The sequence below is a fragment of the Neovison vison genome, chromosome 1, assembly GCF_020171115.1.
Source record: "Neovison vison isolate M4711 chromosome 1, ASM_NN_V1, whole genome shotgun sequence".
In the NCBI taxonomy this organism is placed as follows: Eukaryota; Metazoa; Chordata; class Mammalia; order Carnivora; family Mustelidae; genus Neogale; species Neogale vison.
The window spans coordinates 148,296,779-148,317,398 of record NC_058091.1 but is presented as its reverse complement, the minus strand read 5'-3'; the positions used below and the strand labels follow the sequence as shown (position 1 = coordinate 148,317,398).

The following is a 20,620-nucleotide window of genomic DNA, read 5'->3' as shown; positions in this document are numbered from 1 at the left end:
AGACTTATTTTTCAAAACTGCTACAGTGATTCTAAACGTACACGCACACATAAAAGGAGTGTGAAACTAGATCAGAAACTTTTGAAAAGAAATAATGGAACCCACAGTGCCAAATTATGACCTGAAGGCAACTACAATTTAAAATTTTGATGTAGTAAACAGAACAGTGTAGGGGAGGAAAAATAATTTCCCCTCTACCCTTCTAGGTGCTATGAACCTCCCCTTATAATAAAAGACAGATTAATGAGGAAAACAAAGAGCAGTTTAATGACATGGACCCCATGTGTGTACTTGGGAGATGCTCTGAAGAACTGAGTGGAACTCCCCGAAGAGGCCCCAGCCACCCCAGGAAAGACCCCCTTCCGCTAACAGATGTTGGTTGGGAAGGGAGTACCCAGGAAGCCAGTCTGGGGTTGGCGGGAAAAAGATGGGAAACAAGGTTGTGATGCCAAATTAGGCTGGGGCTTTCCCAAGGACAGGAATGTCTGGTGATTTAGTCGTCCTTCTCTTCCTGCTGCAGAGGGCGACACTTAGAGGTTGAGATCTCCTTCATAAATGTTAAAATGTCCCGTTAGGAAGATTTTAGAGATTCTCCCGTGTCGGTGTTTCTTAAAAATCATCTGCTCGCATATAGTCCTTAGCCAAAGAGGCGCATTTGGTTGGGGGGTGGGGGGACGTCTTCTGCTGCCCTCCATACCGAAGAGGCCTATTTTGAGACGGTATGTCCTGAACCCCTACACTCCTGTTTCGGGGTGACATCTTAGGGTTCCCTTCCGAGCCAACAATCCTTCCCCTTCTGAATGAGAGAATGCAGTACTTGGTTGGAAACTAGAAGCCCCTAGTAACGTTCTCACGGGGTAGATTCCTGCAGACACCAGTACGAACCGGCTCAGGAGAAGCCAGACCTTCCACGCGACCTTGCTCCCTCCCCCACACAGTCCTCGGAGCTCCGCCCAGAGGTGGGAGGAGCCGGGGAGCCGGGGTGGGGGCGGGGCCTCGGGGCCTTGGGGCCCGCCCGCGCTGTCAGTTTTCAACTAGGTCCGACTACTGCTTATAATTAGCGCTGACGGACGAGAAGGGCCATCGCTGTGTAGAACTCGCACAGAGAGTTTGTTCCGACATGTCTGGTCGTGGCAAGGGAGGGAAAGGCCTGGGCAAGGGGGGCGCCAAGCGCCACCGCAAGGTGCTGCGCGACAACATCCAGGGCATCACCAAGCCCGCCATCCGGCGGCTGGCCCGGCGCGGCGGCGTCAAGCGCATCTCCGGCCTCATTTACGAGGAGACCCGCGGGGTGCTCAAGGTGTTCCTGGAGAACGTGATCCGCGACGCCGTCACCTACACGGAGCACGCCAAGCGCAAGACGGTCACGGCCATGGACGTGGTCTACGCGCTCAAGCGCCAGGGCCGCACCCTCTATGGCTTCGGGGGCTGAGCCTCCTGCGAATCCTCCCATCCAAAAACACAAAAGGCCCTTTTCAGGGCTTCCCCCTCTTTCACGAGAGGAGCTGAAACTCGGACTAGTGGAGCTCACTGGTCTGCGCGGCCCTGTTGCACTGCGGCTCATGTCGCCGTTCCCCGGCCTGGTTGCTAGTCCTGCCAATCCACCTTCTAGTCAGGAACCTTGCCCCAGGTTGGTTTGGTGTCCCAAGTTAACTGCAGAACTTGCTCAAAGATGTAGGTCCCGTGAGCGGTTTGGGGGCGTGTTGTGTTGGGCACAGTTTACTTCAGAAGAGTTTGCTGTTTTATGGACACAAAGGAAAACCCTTCTACCCCAGTAATCCCCTTGCCAGAAATGTCCTAATGGAGAGTTATTTTAGGAGAGCTGGAAAAATGTCCAGACCAAACCTCGGCAAGTGTTGCGTCAGAAAAAGGCAATTTCTAAGTTTGACTATAATTGACCTCAGCTCCTAAATAGGACCCAGCTTGGCAACTCAGGAGGTCACTATTAACCTGGAGGGACAATTAGTGGCCTATTGCTGGACTCCATCACTTACCACAAAAAGTAGAGAACTTCATGAAGGTATTTCGTCTTTGAGGACAGTGATCATAATGCACTCCTTCAGCATTTACGATGGGTGAATGACGAATGTGTTATTTGAGATTGCCAATAAACACTCAGTTACAGTTAGTGTGACATTAAGATTAATGTAAGTATGTAATGTAAGTATAAATGTAAATATGTTCTATACAATTTTAAAAGTATAATTAACATTTATATTAATTTTTATCTGGTTAGCAAGGATGTATAGTTTATTTTTGATTTGCTCTTTTTTTCCCTTACTGCATGACATGTAAGAAAACTTTTCACAATTGTATATGATTAGTCACAAATACAAACTATGTCTCTTCTCATGAAATGAGAAACCATGTGTGGCCCAGTGGCCACTTGGGAAACTACAGAGGAGTTTAGATATAAGTGATACCTAAAAGGTTTCATTATACAAAATGCAGGGCCTGCATTTAGGGAAAGTATTATCAAGAAGTGTTAAGTTTCATTAAATCAGGTTATGAACATTAGTCAGACATCTAAAGACAAGTACTAGAATATTAGCTATAGATATATTTAAATAATATATGGAATATGTAGGGATTTCGGGGGGGTTAATAACCAAGGGACTACTATCAAAATTATGCAAGAAATCAATGGAAAGCAGGGTGCCTGGGTGGCTCAGTCAGTTAAGCATCTGCCTTCAGATCAGGTCATGATCCCAGGTCCTGGGATCAGAGCCCCACAACTGGGATCCCTGCTCTGCCAAGAGCCCACTTTTCCCTCTGTGTGCCACTCCCCCTGCTTGTGTGCTGGCTCTCTCTCTCTCTCTCTCTCTCTGTTAAACAAACAATTTTTTTAAAAAAGAAGAAAAAACTAATGGAAAGCCATAAATACATAACTGACCCTCAGAAGCTGTTGGGAAATATAATTAAAAACAAAATCTCCCAGCCTAGAAAACCGCTGCACAGAGGTAGTAGAACCAGAAGTTTTATAATTGAGTAAGTGTTAAACCAGAATGACTATCACAGGCAATCTGCTATGGGAATAGCAGAGACAAAAAGAAATCTCATTCTGTTGGATAGCTAAATGGACACAACCCATCAGTAGTGTTACAGTTTGGAGTCACCTTAGCTGAAGTTCGACCCAAGTCTTCCCAGGAAAATGGGATATCACCATGATTAAAACAGCACTGTATTTCAGAAATGCCTCTAGGGTCCTTGAGGAAACATTCCTGAGACGGTAGATGGGCTGGATGCACATTTAGCATTTGACCTTAACAAGGGTTAAATCTTGGTGAGACCAGATGTTGACGGTTTTAACTTCAGCTTTAAAATGTATACATCTCATCTTCGCTTACTGTTTTTCTATGCATTTGGGCAATTACTACTTTCGTCTGTGTGTGCGTGCATTAGCCAAGCTTCCTACCAACACCCAAGTCTTCCGCTTCAACTCTGGGTTTCTTTCTCTACTTTTTAAGACCTCCTCTAGGAGAATCCTAGATTCTAGATTTATGGCCTAATCCTGTGTTTGATTCCTTTTCCACTCTGTACCAAAGATCTCTCCTGGGCTAGGGCTGCCAATTTTCATGGCAACATTTCTGTTGTTTCCCTTATCATTTAGCTGGAATGCCTGTTAACTGCATCCCACCCTCACCACATAGTCTAGGGGTACTGACCTGTCCGTCCTGTAGGAACTTGGGTTTCCACTCCCAGCAGATCCCAACACTGGAGCCAAGGCTGGTCACATACTTGGTCTCACCAACTGTCCCAATTGTTGCTCTCCAATTAAGTCTACTTAACACTCATTTGTTTCTTGAGCAGAGGACACGTGGCACCAGAATGCAGATCACTAAACGTGATCACATTGCACAGCTTTGTGTACACGGAGACGTACCTTCTCTGGAATTCAGCGCTGAGGCATCTGCGGTTCTTGCTCCTTGCAACCCCCAAACCTGCACTCCGTCATACTGAGAAAGCCCTTCTGCTCCTGCTCAAGTCCTAAACCCGTTTTCTTCCAACTGTCATGCCAACGTTCCCATTACAGCATTAAAATTTCATTTTAAAATGTACATGTCCGGGGCACTTGGGTGACTCAGTAGGTTAAGCGCCTGCCATCGGCCCAGGAGGCGATGCCAGGGTCCTGAGATCAGGGCCTGATCAGAGCCCCGCATCCGGCTCCCTGCTCAGCGGGGAGCCTGCTTCTTCCTCTCCCACAATCCTTGCTTGTATTGTCAAAACCTTTTTTTAGAAAAATAAGTGTACCTGTCAAGTGTTAAATATAAAGTGTCAACAGTAACTTAATGCAACTCTCCAAAAACCTGTGTGAGAACGTGAAAAATGCATTCCCTAGTTGCACACAAGGAAAGCAGGGAAGCTTCTACGCAAACGGGAATGGATGTACTTTCACAGCCCTAATCTAACGCTATTTAAGATAAACCAGCGTCACGGCTCCGGAGATGAAAGAGGTGGGGGCCCTGAAAAGGGCCTTTAGGATTTTCACAGAAACCAAAACCGAGGGCAGAGGCTCAGCCCCCGAAGCCGTAGAGGGTGCGGCCCTGGCGCTTGAGCGCGTAGACCACGTCCATGGCCGTGACCGTCTTGCGCTTGGCGTGCTCCGTGTAGGTGACGGCGTCGCGGATCACGTTCTCCAGGAACACCTTGAGCACCCCGCGGGTCTCCTCGTAGATGAGGCCGGAGATGCGCTTGACGCCGCCGCGCCGGGCCAGCCGCCGGATGGCGGGCTTGGTGATGCCCTGGATGTTGTCGCGCAGCACCTTGCGGTGGCGCTTGGCGCCTCCTTTGCCCAGGCCCTTCCCGCCCTTGCCGCGACCAGACATGGCTGAGAAACAACAGCGAAGCGTTTTGTCACGTCTCCCGCGCTGTACGCTTTTATCCCGCTGCCGCGGACCGAACTGAGAACCTCACACGGCCGAGAAGTGCCACCCCGTGGGGGGAGAGAAGTGTGACAAGACAAAAAAAAAAAAAAAAAAAAAAAGTCGTAGGTTTCCTTGTACTGTGTCTTGATTATACCCGGTAACTATTTTGTTACTCTGTTTGGAAACTTGAAAAATTGCTTTTCGATGGGAACCCCAAACGCGAATGTTGTGAGAAACACAGAAAAGGGCAAGTAATAAAATAGCAATATTTTATCCCCCCACACAGAGAACACAGTACTGCTGCCCAGTTTGGGATTTTGGTGAAATAGGGAAGTGCACATCTTCTCCCCACCCCCCAGAGAAAATTCACATAGTTCCATGTAGGGCGTTTTGGAACTTCTTCACACGGATTACATTTTAATCACTTTCCCTTCTCTAAAGACCAAAAAAAAAAGTGGTTTTAATATCTACTTGTTATTCCTTCTTAAACATTCTCTATAGTACACTTGAGGCAATTCCCTAGTAATTCCTTAAAAAGTCACACGTATAAAATAATTATTTTCCCTACTGACTGATGTACCACTTGCAACACTAGTAAATGTAGGGGTCGAGGGCAGGTTAGCTTAAAATGAGTCACTTTGACGTGAAGGTTATTAAAATCCAGCACATTTTGTAAAAGCTTTTTACCTCCTCCAAAACTGCGTAAAAGGAAATTAGATAGAGGACCTGCTCCAGAAAGAAATTTACCACAGAGAGAACTGTATTATACTGTGAGCTAGGTGTAGACGATGGAGACCCAGCAAGGCCTGTTGGATCAAAGCCCTTTATAGCCCTTGTTTCCAAGTGGCCCAGCAGACATTTTCTTTACCAGGCATTTGCTCTTCTATGAATTACATTCCTTCCCTTTGAAGTCCCAGGCCCCTGGCCCCTTCTCCTTAGTTCGGAAAGACATATATATACTTCATTTTGCTTGACTGTCTTTGAAATTTCATGTCTGTATAGATCCCTGTAGTATACTGTTACATTTTATTTTCTCCTGTGAATCTGGCTCATGCCTATTTGATTCTTAGCCGGCTGGAAGGATCTCCAAAAGGACAGGATATTCCTGCTCCCTGACAGAACTATTCCTAAAAATTCTATTCTATACAGAACTATAGAACTATAGTTGAAGCAATGTCCTTTGCCAAAGGAAATCTACTTTCAGTTCAATCTTGGAAATTTTACACTAGGGAAAGTGAAAAGTGATTATGTCCGTATGATATTCCATCATAAGCATTTTCTATTATACATTTTAAGCAAAATCTCTAGCACTTAACATAATATGCTTTCTATTTTTTTCTATTTTAAAGGAGATTTGTACATAACTTATTTCCTGAAGATAACCTAGAATTGAAATGCTTTGTCAGAGATGGTATAGATTTTTGTGTATTTTATTAATATTAGTACAGTTTCCACAATTCTTACCACATTCACCTCTGCCAGCAGTTACATGTTGTGCATATAAATTTACCATACAATACCAAAGAGGCATATTTTGAGATGATATATTCTACTCCTCTTCAAAATATTGTAACTTGTTTCAGGTTTAAAGGAAAAATTAGCCCTTTTGGAATTTTTGTCATCGTTGCATCACACTGATTAACTGGGACATCTTTAAAAGAATGGGTTCTTCATCCTTGTATATTGTAGGAGCTGGAAAATTTTCCCTTATTTCCTTCTAGGTTCTTTGGCCGAGCTACTAATTAAAGCGACACAAAACAGATTAACGGGGGGCATCTGGGTGGCTCAGTTGTTAAGCATCTGCCTTTGGCTCAGGTCATGATCTCAGGGTCCTGGGATGGAGCCCCATGTTGGGCTCCCTGATTAGCGAGAGCCTGCTTCTCTCCTTCTGCCTGTGGTCCCACCTACTCGCGCTCTCTTTCTTTGTCAAATAAATACATAAAATCTTTAACAAACAAAACAAAACCAGACTAACAGGAGAAAAACATTTTATTTCCTAAGTACAGAAGCCCTAAAAAATAAGACTAAAGGTGGTCAGGCACTTAAGGCTGATATGCCATCTGCAGCTAGAGAATGGGAGAGGGGCCTGGAGCCTCAGAGGGGAGGCGGATAATTCAAAGCAAGATAAGAGTAGAGTTTAGTAATCACCTCAGAGCTTGTCCCGACAAGCTGAACCTTTCATGTTAAAAAGCTGTATCTGTTATTAACTGTCTCTGTTATCAACCCCCTACCTAAATTCTTCAAGGCCGTAAGGGGGAGGGCAAAAGTTTCTCTTGACCCGTGATGTTCTCAGGGGACTTCAGTTCTAAACAGTCCACGTGTCAGTGGCATTTGGGGAAGACTCGTTCTGAACCCTTTCACTGTCTTATTGCTAGGTTAAAGCTGTGCCCGACTCACAATAGAGGGGCAATGAGTATTTGTTGAATGAAATGTAGGGAAAGAAAAATTCTCTGTCCTCTTTGGGTCTCTGCCCAAGAATTAAACTGACCTAAGACAGGTTAACAGAGAAAAAAGCATATATAGTCTATTAAATTTTTACATGTTACATGGCAGCCATGGAGAAGGAAGTCCCAAAGCAACTAGTCAGGGAGATTTCATATTTTTAGACAAGATAAGTTTGTGAAGAATTGACAAGACAAAGAGGTTTGGGCTTGGGGTAGCCAATTGAAGAAATAGCAAGGTTTTTACTGGTGGCCTTTCAGCCCTAAATTCCATCTGGTAATAAGAAGTCCTCCTCTCCTTAGGGTACAGGGCGGGTGCCTGTCCCAGCGGACTTTGATCTCCCGCTTTCAGGGGAGGGGTGGGGTGGGTGGGAAGATCCTAGTGACCTTCCGGCTTCTGCAGTTTTCTCAAACTCTTTTAAGCTTTAGATATTCCATATATGCCTGGGTGCTTTGAGGCAGTGAGTTGGAATGAACATGGCAAGTCTCCTTTCCTCACAAGCCCACTTTCTGTAGCCCCTTTCTTGAGTGCTGATGTCGCACAAGCTGAAAGCGAGACATTCCGGGCTCCCCTCCTTCACCGGCCCCTGTAAGTCATTCTGCTGCCTCTTCCCCTTTATCCCGCTTTCTTCCCCTCCTCCTCGTTCCGATCCTCACCTCTGGCTGGGATTTCCAAACTTTTGACCTGAACACCTCCCCCCCTTTCCATCCATTCTCAACTGGGTCCCCAGAATAATGATTCTGAATCATATATTTTACAAGATTTTAAAATGCGGCAGAGTCTGCCTTCCCCTAGTAGATAAACTTTATATTTATTTTCAGGGTGTACAAAGCTCCTCAGTATGGGAAGTTCTTTGCCCCACCTTCTACTTATTGTTCCACATTCATTTCCCTCCATTCCAGCCTCCAGTCCTGCGAGAGGATTTCCAAGTCCTAGAGCACCTTCCCGGCCCCACCACATGATCTGCCCCATTCAGCAGCCTCCATTTTGCTTCCCTCCAAGCTTCTTTTTAGAGTTTGTATTTTCTTAACTGTTTCTTCTGAAGATGCTGGGACTTCCCCACTGCAGGTATGCTCTTTCTTAGCACCTAGTGCTAAGGTATGCAGGTGCTCTTTCTTAGCACTTTTGAGACCAGTGTGCGGGGGTGCAGGCAAGAGTGAAGAATGGTGGGTGCCTCAAGGAAGCAAATCTCCAAGTTAGCTTTAAAAGGCAAACAGGCCACACGTGTTTTGTTCTTGCAATCCACTCCGCGAGTCCTTACTCTTGAGCAAAGACACTAACAGTAGGTTTTCCTGGACTTACGGCAGCCAGTAGTCCCAGCACAGCCACCAGACCAGGCCTCCCTTTAAAAGGGCTTCCGCCCATCCTCAGAGGCACTGGACTCCCTGCTTACAGAAATGAAAAGACAGGCTGCGTTCCTGGGAATGTTATTTTAGAGAATTGAAGAGGTAGAGAAGAAACGTTACTGGCTCTTCACTCGGCTCCAGGAGAAAGAACTTTGGAACCAAAATGGTTACACGGCTAATGGGCCTTTAACAACGCTTATAATGTTAATGGGAGACGGTGGGCCAAGCGTGGATACGTCCCGGGGTAACCAGCCTCAGTTAAGTAGGTGAGAAAGTATTAAACAGACAGAACATGGGCCTCTTTCAGCCTGGGGAGCAAGAACTAGACAAACCAGCTGAGTAATTCTACAGTCTAATAATAATCAACAGAGACCTACCATCCAGGAGCCTGCCTAATGCTTCACACCTGGAGGCAATGAAACAGGGCTACAGAGATCAGTGGAAGGAGCTGGAACGATTACAGTTTCTCCACTGAACTTCCAAATCGTTTTGCATCACAAAGATACGAGGTGTTCTTTGCATTGGTGACTTACTAGGCAAAAGTGCACTGGGCAAATCCCATAAGCCAGCTAGAATCCTACAGGTTTACGTCAAACTATGTATGTTTAGCAAGTTAATGTTCACTCTTTACTTGTAACCAAAGCTACTCAGCAAAACAAGCTCTTTCTTAGAAAGTGTGGATGGCTCTGAAAAGAGCCTTTGGGGCCGGATGACAGGACGCTTACTTGTCAAGTTTACTTGGAGCTGGTGTACTTGGTGACGGCCTTGGTGCCCTCGGACACGGCGTGCTTGGCCAACTCCCCGGGCAGCAGCAGGCGCACGGCAGTCTGGATCTCCCTGGACGTGATGGTCGAGCGCTTGTTGTAGTGCGCCAGGCGGGACGCCTCGCCCGCGATGCGCTCGAAGATGTCGTTGACGAACGAGTTCATGATGCCCATGGCTTTGGACGAGATGCCGGTGTCGGGGTGCACCTGCTTCAGCACCTTGTACACGTACACCGAGTAGCTCTCCTTGCGGCTGCGTTTGCGCTTCTTGCCGTCCTTCTTCTGCGCCTTGGTCACCGCCTTCTTGGAGCCCTTCTTCGGGGCCGGAGCGGACTTGGCGGGTTCAGGCATGCTGGAGACACTCTGAACGCGCTCAGGAGACAAAAGAAAGTAACAGCGAGCAAAGCACCACTTGCCCGTCTTATATAGAAGCCCTTATGCAAATACGGTGTGAGCTACACTCCTTTCTGATTGGTGACTATCCAGGCATTAGTGCTGCCCAATCAGAACGCAAGGATCCCAGGGTCGCATTTCCATTGGTTGAGATGAAAGTGCCTCCTTAGGCAACGCCAAACCTTGTTTTTTCGCGCCCTAGAACGGTTATAAAAGCTACTGTCCTTGCCCCTCCCCCGCTGCATTTGCTAGTGGCGCATTTGGTCTCGGGATGTCCGGACGCGGGAAGCAGGGCGGGAAGGCGCGCGCCAAGGCCAAGACGCGCTCGTCGCGGGCGGGTCTGCAGTTCCCGGTGGGCCGCGTGCACCGCCTGCTCCGCAAGGGCAACTACTCGGAGCGCGTCGGGGCCGGCGCGCCCGTGTACCTGGCGGCCGTGCTCGAGTACCTGACGGCCGAGATCCTGGAGCTGGCGGGCAACGCGGCGCGCGACAACAAGAAGACGCGCATCATCCCGCGCCACCTGCAGCTGGCCATCCGCAACGACGAGGAGCTCAACAAGCTGCTGGGCCGCGTCACCATCGCGCAGGGCGGCGTGCTGCCCAACATCCAGGCTGTGCTGCTGCCCAAGAAGACCGAGAGCCACCACAAGGCCAAGGGCAAGTAGAATCTTGGTTCACCTTGCCACCCCAGCTCTTCCCTGCCTAACCAAAGGCTCTTTTAAGAGCCACTTACTACTCTGAAGAACTGAGCGCTTCGAAAAACCTTCATCCTTTGTATTTTCAAAAATAATCTAACAGCATTTAACACCAACCACACAACTTGGAAAAAAGAAATTTAAAGTTCGCTTTTATAAAGCCCTAAGTTTTTGTTTTTATTAAGATTTTATTTATTTATTTGACAGAGAGAAATCACAAGTAGACAGAGGCAGAGAGCGAGAGAGGAGGAAGAAGCAGGCTTCCTGCTGAGCAGAGAGCCCGATGCGGGACTTGATCCCAGGACCCTGAGATCATGACCTGAGCTGAAGGCAGCGGCTTAACCCACTGAGCCACCCAGGCGCCCAAGATTTTATTTATTGACAGATCACAAGTAGAGAGGCAGACAGGAGGAAGCAGGCTCCCTGCTGAGCAGAGAGCCCTATGCGGGGTTCGATCCGAACACTCTGGGATCATGACTTGGGCCGAAGGCAGAGGCTTTAACCCACTGAGGCATCCCAAAACCTGAAATTTTTAAAATCTTTTGTCTTCATCCCATCTTCGTGTATGGAACATTCTGAAGGCTGGTTTGGGCTCCTTCGCATTTGGAATACGAACTATGCATTGTCTCCTTCACTCATTTGAAACAGCCGTTCCTAACCTCCCATATTATAGGCCTCTTAAAGGGATAAATTCTGGTGATGTATTTCTTTGGAGCAGCAGTTTTAAACCCTCGTCATGGCTCTTGGCAATTAAAGACATTCTGAAGATACAGGGATCAACCCAAATCTCCATATGGAGCCAAAGCTATTTGTAAAGCCTTTAGAATTCTGACAGACCTAATGCGGCCCGTTTTTCATTAGAAAAGTAAACAGGTAGCTGATTTACTGATAATCATTCTTTTTAAAATGTTCATTTTTTTTTTCAATTTTAAAATGTCTTAGTCTTTTTATTGTGGCTTTAAGGTCTTGATGCACGAATAGAATTAGATTCTATAATTGCCGGCTTTGGTGACTTCTAACTCAGGGGTCCTCAAGATGCACGATGCCTTGCAAGGAGCCTATCCTATGGTTTTGCCGGTTGCTAATGAGAAGTGCTGGATGCAGATGTAAAGGGGTGGCTTAGTTTATCCCTACGTAGCTTACTGGTGGGGGGGAATTAGATTCTTTAAGACAAAGGGATTATGAGTCATTATCGTAAATTACAGACACAATGCTTTATGCCCAAGGCAGATCCAGCCCCTCCACCCCCAAAGTAATAGAACAAGACAGTCGGTTTCTGTTATAATTTTGAATTTCCAGGATAGCAGAAAAATAAATGATGCATGCTGCAGTGGGACAGCCTGATATTATCTGCAACTGAAAAATGTATGTAAGGATGTTTTTTTGTGAAGTTACTTGCCTTGGATTGCTCACATGCCAATTTGACTTTTCTAGCAGAAAAATAAAAAAAAAAAATTTAAGTATTCAAAGAATAAGAAATCGAGAAGAGGGTATAGAGTTGAGCTGTCCTGTGTGGTAACCACTAGCCAATCGTGGCCGGCAGTCACTGGGCACGTGGCTAGTCTGACTTAAAGGGTGCGGATCTATGGAATATATTGTACTCTGCGGGATCGTACAAAACAAAAAGGAAGGTAAAATATCTAACAGTTGCTGGCCACATTCAAAATGAATATTTTGGATATATTGGGTTAAAAAAATAATATTTAAAATAATTTTTCGTGGTGTTACTTTGTTCTGATGTGGATCCTAGAAAAATTGCTATTTCTTACGTAGCTGGCCTTTATTTATACTGGAAATCGCCGGTAGAAAGCGGACAGAAAACGTACATAACATACATATTGAGGTCATGGGCAAGTCACATCAGGGCATTTGGGGCACAAATTAAAAGCTCGAGTCCTTAACCAATCCGGTTCCCGGCTGTGTGGTCCCTTCTGCCCAATCAGCTTCTGGCTCTCACTATAAATACTTTGACCGGGTCGTGCCTTTCACTGCAACTGAGCGTTGGAGTCATGGCTCGCACGAAGCAGACGGCGCGCAAGTCGACCGGCGGCAAGGCCCCGCGCAAGCAGCTGGCCACCAAGGCGGCCCGCAAGAGCGCGCCGGCCACGGGCGGCGTGAAGAAGCCGCACCGCTACCGGCCCGGCACGGTGGCCCTGCGCGAGATCCGGCGCTACCAGAAGTCCACCGAGCTGCTGATCCGCAAGCTGCCGTTCCAGCGGCTGGTGCGCGAGATCGCGCAGGACTTCAAGACCGACCTGCGCTTCCAGAGCTCGGCCGTCATGGCGCTGCAGGAGGCGTGCGAGGCCTACCTGGTGGGGCTCTTCGAGGACACCAACCTCTGCGCCATCCACGCCAAGCGCGTCACCATCATGCCCAAGGACATCCAGCTGGCGCGCCGCATCCGCGGCGAGAGGGCCTGAGCACACGGTCTCCCACTCCTTCCCAAAGGCTCTTTTCAGAGCCACCACATGTGCTGAAAAGGTCTGTTTCCCTGCACGGATGTGCCCCATTTCCGGGCATTTCACATTTGTGGTTTCTAAGTATCTACAAGGTAATCTTATAGGTGCGTTTTCCTCCTTTGTCTTGATAGGTGGCCTGGTTTGTATTTTACTTGGCTTTACCTGTTCTTGTCTGGCATTGATCTCACAGAACAGCAAAGAACTTCGACTTAGCATACAGTGAGACCACGTCCTAAATGTATCCTCCACTTTGTGAACCAGATGGAAAGAAATTTTTAAGTTACATGGTACTTTATAAATTGCATGGTAGGGTCACAGCTGTTAATTGTTAAAACCATCGACCATAATCAGGCTGTCTGCCTTACTGTAAGTGACTTTATGGTGAGTAGAATCTGGGATGTCCACAGCTGGAATTTAGGATGATGCCATGATTTTATCAAATAGAAATGTCCTAATATCTTCGAAGAAAAAGTATGTGTACTGTCAGTAATCTAGGGGAGGTAGACTATTTGGAGGAAAGCAAGTGCCCTCCCTTGCAACTCCTTTTCCTCAATGCTGTGGTGATCCAATCTAAGGCCCAAGTTCTAACCAGATTGATGTTCTTGAGAGCAAACAGTTCCTTTCATATGGGCTGGGAAGCAGCTATTAGGAAGGGCCCACACATTGCAAAGTCCCTGTCCCCACTGAACAATACTCATGCTGGCTGGGTAGAGCCCCCTCTCCTTGAAATATGCAGTCAGTATAATTTTCCAAATTAGTCTTTCGGTTCTGATTATGTGAAGATTTATTCAGGAGCAACATGTGGTTCTAGTTCCGTGGACATTTTTAGTTCTGTGGACATCGATACTCCATGCTTCTCAAAACACTCCTTGTGCAAAACTGATCCTCTCGTGGCTTTCCACCTAAGCTCTTTCTGGGCTTTCAAGGTTCTCTCGTAACTATGTACCAGGACTTTGGTTTTTCTGTAGGAATGACACACAAACAAATATTCAGTGACACCAGATCATTTGGGCTCTGCTACCTTGTAGATGGTGGGAGCGTCTACTAAGATATCTCACTGGACTAGTGATAGTGGTGATCAGTCCGAGATGCATTTAGGGTTTCCTGGAGATCTACAAGAAGGAATATGCACATCTGAGCTCAGGAGATACAGTCTGGGATGGACATAAAGTTTTGGGAGTCACTAGTCTATAAATAGTATTTTAAACCAAGGGAGTGGCCTGCAGATCCCCTGCGGTTCCATCCCGTCTCCACTTTATTGCCAGTATCAAACTTCATGTCATTTGCCTGAACATTTCACAAGCCAGGAGTCTTGCTCATTCTCTGCTGTGATCCCTCTACTTTCCTCTAATTCACAATTTCCTTTAACCGTTAGGTCAGATGTTCCTTCACACAGATCTTACTCCTCTTTGCCCTCCTAATACCCTATGCATATGTCTCTTGCTACATTGTGTTTTCATTATTTGCTTTTGTCTGATTCTTCTCATTAGACTGAATTTCTTTTGGACAGGCCATGGTTTATTGGTGTGTCCTTAATGCATTGTACTTGATCATGAAATAAAAATTTAAGAAAAGTGTAAGTACATTAAGATTCAATAAAAAAGGAAACAGAAGAAAGTCTTTGTGCCTCCATTTCCTCAGATGGCAAAACTAGTAAATGGAGTAAATATTCCACTCCTTTCTGAGGCCTAGAATAAAAGGATCTAGCTTTGCCCGTATAGAAACATGAACAAAATACTAGGATATTTTACCTCACTCTTCTCAAAACAGCATTTGGCTTTTCTGAAATGATCCTTTTTTTTTTTTTTTTAACTGTGGTTCTCCATCATCAAAATTCGGAATCAAGTTGATATTATTCAGTGTTGTCCTTGTTACCACCAAGCTTGTTACTGCCGTATTTAAGATCTCATTTGGCAGTGTGGTAATCTATATGCTGTCAGGTAGAAAACATGGATAAGCAGAATACTACACATCGTATTTGAATACTTTCAGTAAGCATCACTTAAAAAATTATTCTCAAAAGGCAAATTTTTTAAGATACAAGATTTACTACCTTCCTGCTGACAATCCCAGTGGGTTTCTGTATACTATTTAGGGAAACCATTCCCGGATCCCCCCCCCCCAAAGCCGCTTTGACTTGATAGTAAAATTTGTCACCCATAAGCCACCCCGAAAGAATTTCCAGATACAGACTTAGGTAATCATCAAAAGTCAACTTATTGTCCTTGTATATTCAATATAAATGACTTTAAAATAAATAATAAAATAAATAATAAAATAATAGTCAAGCTCACAAATGTCAACTTGTTGGCATTGGCAATGTATCCTAAATACTGTAGGGATGGAAAATAATTTTTTCTTCTTAAACCTCCCCCCACCCCCTACCCTTCGACCCTACCTGGCTAAAGAAATAAACTGACATGGGACAGATTGAACAGGAGGAAAAGCACGTTTGATTACAAGCAGAGGCCCACTTAAACTTCTTATGCCAAAGAAATAACCGCAGAGCCAGTTTTTATATTTTTTAGAGAAATGTGTGAGGACTTGACAGAATACAGAAAACCGACATTTGGGAGCATGATTTAGTGAGGAAATAGCAGAACTTGAGCTGCAGTAGATTTAGTAAAAATGTTAACAAGGTTTGTCTACAACTCCTTACCTTTAGAGTTCATTTATGTCCAGTGACAAGACTGCCTTTTTACCTTAGTACCAGGAGGGCGTTTTTCATATACGTTTAATTCCTCCTTTCCAGGGAAACAGGAAGATCTTGTGTCTATAATCTGGCCGTTCCCAAGTAGCCTCGATTCACAGTAACCAATAAACCATTGTGTTAAGTTTGCCTGCACTTGGACACTGTAATACCAATTGAGTGTGGACATGGGTTAAGGATTAGCTAAGACTAAAGCCTAACTGGCAAGAAAAATATTCCACCAGTGAGATTGATTTAAGACAAAGTGAAAAAAAAGTGTCACCTTTTTAGGATTATGTAAGTGGCTCTGAAAAGAGCCTTTTGTTCTTTTGTTGTTTTTAATCCTCCTCCTCACTTAGCCTTGTGGTGGCTCTCGGTCTTCTTGGGCAGCAGCACGGCCTGGATGTTGGGCAGCACGCCGCCCTGCGCGATGGTGACGCGGCCCAGCAGCTTGTTGAGCTCCTCGTCGTTGCGGATGGCCAGCTGCAGGTGGCGCGGGATGATGCGCGTCTTCTTGTTGTCGCGCGCCGCGTTGCCCGCCAGCTCCAGGATCTCGGCCGTCAGGTACTCGAGCACGGCCGCCAGGTACACGGGCGCGCCGGCCCCGACGCGCTCCGAGTAGTTGCCCTTGCGGAGCAGGCGGTGCACGCGGCCCACCGGGAACTGCAGACCCGCCCGCGACGAGCGCGTCTTGGCCTTGGCGCGCGCTTTCCCGCCCTGCTTCCCGCGTCCGGACATCCCGAGACCAAATGCGCCACTAGCAAATGCAGCGGGGGAGGGGCAAGGACAGTAGCTTTTATAACCGTTCTAGGGCGCGAAAAACAAGGTTTGGCGTTGCCTAAGGAGGCACTTTCATCTCAACCAATGGAAATGCGACCCTGGGATCCTTGCGTTCTGATTGGGCAGCACTAATGCCTGGATAGTCACCAATCAGAAAGGAGTGTAGCTCACACCGTATTTGCATAAGGGCTTCTATATAAGACGGGCAAGTGGCGCTTTGCTCGCTGTTACTTTCTCTTGTCTCCTGAGCGCGTTCAGAGTGTCTCCAGCATGCCTGAACCCGCCAAGTCGGCGCCGGCCCCGAAGAAGGGCTCCAAGAAGGCGGTGACCAAGGCGCAGAAGAAGGACGGCAAGAAGCGCAAACGCAGCCGCAAGGAGAGCTACTCGGTGTACGTGTACAAGGTGCTGAAGCAGGTGCACCCCGACACCGGCATCTCGTCCAAAGCCATGGGCATCATGAACTCGTTCGTCAACGACATCTTCGAGCGCATCGCGGGCGAGGCGTCCCGCCTGGCGCACTACAACAAGCGCTCGACCATCACGTCCAGGGAGATCCAGACTGCCGTGCGCCTGCTGCTGCCCGGGGAGTTGGCCAAGCACGCCGTGTCCGAGGGCACCAAGGCCGTCACCAAGTACACCAGCTCCAAGTAAACATGACAAGTAAGCGTCTTGTCTTCCAACCCAAAGGCTCTTTTCAGAGCCACTTAACTTTTTTACCAAGAAAGAGCTGTTGCGCTTTGTCTATTGAAAAGTCCCAGTGACTGGATCCCGGATCATTTTCTCCAGGAGCACCTTGAGCACCCCGCGGATCTCCTGTAAGTGAAGCCAGACGACGGGCTTGGCAGTCCGTGCATGTTGTGCACCGCGTTATGGTGGCACTTGCCATCACCCAGATCCAGTCACAGCCCCTCCTACTTTGCCACAGCTAGACTTGATGTTGAGGGTATAGACGGGATCACTAAAAACAAAAGTCAAACACTGGTGCACTCGAGGCAAAAGGCGTTTTGAACCCTTCAGACCAAGTTGAAAACTAGAGCGCAGGCCGGAAAGCTTCACCGCTGGATTCTGCCCCCTTTTCCTTGCAAGCAAAGGTGGAGGGAGGTACGTCCCTGGAGCTTCTCGTGGGTCGCTGAGGCCGTCGTGGGGGAAGGCAAGGCGGACTTTGCAGTGCCCTTGCAGGGATAGGAGTGTCCTGTAGACGCCGGTATGAATATTTGAGGGAAGAAAAAGAAGTTAGTGGATATGGACCTCCGCTTGTTACGGCACAGTCCTCTCTTGACTCTCAAATTAGGCAAAACAGAAGTAACTTACCTGAGGTCCTACAGAAAAAAAAAAAAAAAAAAAAAGAAGTGGGGTGAGTGGAATTTAAGCTTCCAAACTTTGAGTCCCTGCTTGTAGTAGGATCTACTTCCCGTTCTAGGTCGTAATCCCCACCTTTGGGAGGCTGAAGAGCACGAATGAAACCCCAGAACAGGTCTTGGCTCTTACCAGTCATTCTTACACAGCAATTAACTGATTCAAGTCTATCAGGCCTTAACTGTTCCCAGAGCCCAACTAGGTTCTTAGGGCCACCAGGGCCACTTCTAGGCTCTTGTGTCTTGCAGCACATTACATAAGGCATGGATCTTTGTATCTTTCCTCTAAAATAGGAATAAGTTGAAGATTACTTAGATAAATGTAAGGGAGCTTGCAGCTTTTAGTCCCTCAGTGTTCATTTGTTTTCTGCCCTTGTATCTTTTCATATGTATTAGAATCACATGAAATTATAAAAGTGAAGACACATTATTACAATAGGAAAGCATTTTGCTACAGGAAAGCAGTAAACCCATTATACTCTGCCCCAAATTCTATGTACAATCCTCTGCCACCCTATTGCATCAAGGTATTGACAAAACGACAGTAATTTATTACTCTTCCCAGATTTTAAAATAAATCTGTGTAATAGTAGACCAACTCGAAGTGATCAGTTAAAGTTAACTATCTGTACTTTGCCTTCCAATAATCAGTGACTTCACCAGCAAATGAATGACACAGTGGATTTTAAAATGCTTTTCTTGCTACTCTTCCAAATCCAACTGTACCTCCTAAACCATTCTTCCATCCAATTAACTAATATTTTATTTAGCATTTACTATTCTTACAGGCCACTCATTGTATGTTGGGTTAGGGATGGGAATTCCTTATTTCTCAGTTACCACTGGTGTTCCTGAAAATAGGTAAAACGTTCATGGAGGAAAATTTGGCAATATCTCTCAAAACAATGCATATATTTTTGGGCACCTGGGTGGCTCAGTTGGTTAAGTGACTGCCTTCAGCTCAGCTCATGATCCTAGAGTCCTGGGATTGAGTCCCACATTAGGCTTCTAGCTCCATGGGGAGTCTGCTTCTCCCTCTAACCTCCCCTCTCATGCTCTCTCACTGTCTCTCTTTCTCTCAAATACATAAATAAAAAATCTTTAAAAATAATAATAAAAGACCCTCCCTCTTAAAAAAAAAAAAAAGCATATATTTTTACAACCAGAAACACCACCTCTGGGGTGGCACCATGTACAAAATGGCATATTACAGGCTTTTGCAACAGCCTGGTTAGTAGAATAGATGACAAGGAGCAATCTGAGTGATCAAAAATGAAGGAATGAATTACAGGACATTATTCTGTCTGATGGTAAGAACAATTGAGAATGTTCTTCATAATAACAGTAGCTGGTGTTTATTGCTTACCAAATAATGTCCTAAAAGTTTGCTTACATACATCCAATTACCAAATCTTTATAACAACCTGATGAGTTAAAATGACTACTTGCCTGTTTTATAGATTATAAAATGAGGATTCAGAGAGGTTGAGTAAGTTCCCTGAGGTTGCACAGCTAATAAATAGTAAAAACATAATTAAAAAAGAAAATCTGGCTTCTGAAGCCATATTTGCAACCACCGTGTATTATCAGCCTTCTCTGGGTATTGATATGGGATGATTTCCAAGATCTATTGGTAAGTGCAAAAAATACAGGATAGTATGCAGTAGAATTTTCTGCATGTATGTTTATACGATTGCAAAATATCTCTAGAAGGTTACTAGGTAAGCTGTCATGGGTGAAGGGAGGATCTTTTCAACGTTAAGTAACCCTTTTATGCTCTTAAATCATGTATGCATTGCCAATAAATGAATGAATGAATGGATAAATAAATAAATCTGAGAATCCCCCTGCTCAAATATTGAGAAAATAATATTAATGAATACTTCAGTAAAGATGTGTGTGGAAAACCTCAGGAGCACTGGAGAGATAATATTCCCAGTGTGTATGGGGGGGTAGTGGGGTAGTACAAAACTGTTCTAGGCAGGTGAAGTAAGAAAGTGGGTGTCACATTCCAGGAGTTCATAATAGTTGGCGGGACTAAAGTCTGCAAGGGTAGGCAGAAGGGAGCAGCCCAAGGGGCTGACCAATGAGTCCAACAGAATTTTACACCCGGGGCTTCATTCAGTACTATGTGTATGGTCCTTAAAATGATGAGAGGACCTCATGATAAAACAACTAGGTAGGAACTGTGAAGAGCTTATCAAGTAAGATTCTGAAATATGCCAAATTCTAGATGCCAATATAAGTGTTTGGTTTTTTAAGTGAAGCAGACTCTCAAATTATTTACTAAATCAATCCAGCATCTGTAGGATTTCTTCACTCCATGAGCATGAAGGAGAGACAGAAAGCATCACCTGTCTGTTTTGGAAGCAGGGGAGGAATCTTACAAGTGTTTATTACAGGTTGAAGGGAAGACTTCATGATGCAACTTTGTTACTTTTGTAGCTTATGATCAAATAAGCCAGGGGATCAGAATGGCACACTGTGGGCGGATACAGGTCATGATCTGTGCAACAATGTCTACGAAGTCTCAGGAAACCCCTTACAAATCAAATCATACTCCTGTGTTTTTATTTAACTGAAAACAACCGGATAGCAGCTTCAAGCCCTGGCCCAGAACTCCATATCGACCAGGCAGCATGGCAGGACCCCAAAGGGCAGCCTTGAGTTCATATTTTACGTGAAGAAATAGAAAAGAGGTTGAAGAAGATTTCTTTTCAGACAAGACAATTGGGGCACCTAGCATCCTTTGATGGGGTTTTATCGTCTATTATCCGGGAGTCCTTTCGAGTGTGTTTATTGGCTTATTGTCAGTAAAAAGGGTCTTCTTTTT

The 20,620-nt window shown here is 45.8% G+C and overlaps 7 protein-coding genes across 7 annotated transcripts; 4 read left to right on the top strand and 3 right to left on the bottom strand.

The window, feature by feature from the left end:
• The first annotated feature begins 1,104 nt into the window (after positions 1–1,104).
• On the top strand, positions 1,105–1,432 carry LOC122914185 (histone H4). Its single transcript, XM_044260817.1, has one exon. It carries the CDS (start codon positions 1,121–1,123, stop codon positions 1,430–1,432), a length of 312 nt encoding a protein of 103 aa, XP_044116752.1. The 5' UTR covers positions 1,105–1,120.
• A 3,082-nt stretch (positions 1,433–4,514) lies between these two features.
• Positions 4,515–4,898, bottom strand: LOC122914162 (histone H4). The gene has a single exon (XM_044260798.1). It carries the CDS (start codon positions 4,824–4,826, stop codon positions 4,515–4,517), a length of 312 nt encoding a protein of 103 aa, XP_044116733.1. The 5' UTR covers positions 4,827–4,898.
• A 2,764-nt stretch (positions 4,899–7,662) lies between these two features.
• On the bottom strand, positions 7,663–9,783 carry LOC122914118 (histone H2B type 1-C/E/F/G/I). Its single transcript, XM_044260758.1, has one exon. The coding sequence runs from the start codon at positions 9,766–9,768 to the stop codon at positions 9,388–9,390; it is 381 nt and encodes a 126-aa protein (XP_044116693.1). The 5' UTR covers positions 9,769–9,783; the 3' UTR covers positions 7,663–9,387.
• Positions 9,784–10,070: 287 nt separating this feature from the next.
• Positions 10,071–10,700, top strand: LOC122913882 (histone H2A type 1-B). The gene has a single exon (XM_044260524.1). It carries the CDS (start codon positions 10,082–10,084, stop codon positions 10,472–10,474), a length of 393 nt encoding a protein of 130 aa, XP_044116459.1. The 5' UTR covers positions 10,071–10,081; the 3' UTR covers positions 10,475–10,700.
• Positions 10,701–10,995: 295 nt separating this feature from the next.
• LOC122913805 (histone H3.1) lies at positions 10,996–13,000 on the top strand. The gene has a single exon (XM_044260434.1). The coding sequence runs from the start codon at positions 12,514–12,516 to the stop codon at positions 12,922–12,924; it is 411 nt and encodes a 136-aa protein (XP_044116369.1). The 5' UTR covers positions 10,996–12,513; the 3' UTR covers positions 12,925–13,000.
• Positions 13,001–15,966: 2,966 nt separating this feature from the next.
• On the bottom strand, positions 15,967–16,390 carry LOC122913980 (histone H2A type 1-H). Its single transcript, XM_044260627.1, has one exon. The coding sequence runs from the start codon at positions 16,388–16,390 to the stop codon at positions 16,004–16,006; it is 387 nt and encodes a 128-aa protein (XP_044116562.1). The 3' UTR covers positions 15,967–16,003.
• Positions 16,391–16,679: 289 nt separating this feature from the next.
• Positions 16,680–18,763, top strand: LOC122914107 (histone H2B type 1-C/E/F/G/I). Its single transcript, XM_044260747.1, has one exon. It carries the CDS (start codon positions 16,703–16,705, stop codon positions 17,081–17,083), a length of 381 nt encoding a protein of 126 aa, XP_044116682.1. The 5' UTR covers positions 16,680–16,702; the 3' UTR covers positions 17,084–18,763.
• Positions 18,764–20,620: the final 1,857 nt, after the last annotated feature.

What these genes read in the sequence shown, in the direction of transcription:
- LOC122913980 (XM_044260627.1), bottom strand. Translation starts at nt 16,390, where the DNA reads ATGTCCGGACGCGGGAAGCAGGGCGGGAAAGCGCGCGCCAAGGCCAAG.
- LOC122914162 (XM_044260798.1), bottom strand. Translation starts at nt 4,826, where the DNA reads ATGTCTGGTCGCGGCAAGGGCGGGAAGGGCCTGGGCAAAGGAGGCGCC.
- LOC122914107 (XM_044260747.1), top strand. Translation starts at nt 16,703, where the DNA reads ATGCCTGAACCCGCCAAGTCGGCGCCGGCCCCGAAGAAGGGCTCCAAG.
- LOC122913882 (XM_044260524.1), top strand. Translation starts at nt 10,082, where the DNA reads ATGTCCGGACGCGGGAAGCAGGGCGGGAAGGCGCGCGCCAAGGCCAAG.
- LOC122914185 (XM_044260817.1), top strand. Translation starts at nt 1,121, where the DNA reads ATGTCTGGTCGTGGCAAGGGAGGGAAAGGCCTGGGCAAGGGGGGCGCC.
- LOC122914118 (XM_044260758.1), bottom strand. Translation starts at nt 9,768, where the DNA reads ATGCCTGAACCCGCCAAGTCCGCTCCGGCCCCGAAGAAGGGCTCCAAG.
- LOC122913805 (XM_044260434.1), top strand. Translation starts at nt 12,514, where the DNA reads ATGGCTCGCACGAAGCAGACGGCGCGCAAGTCGACCGGCGGCAAGGCC.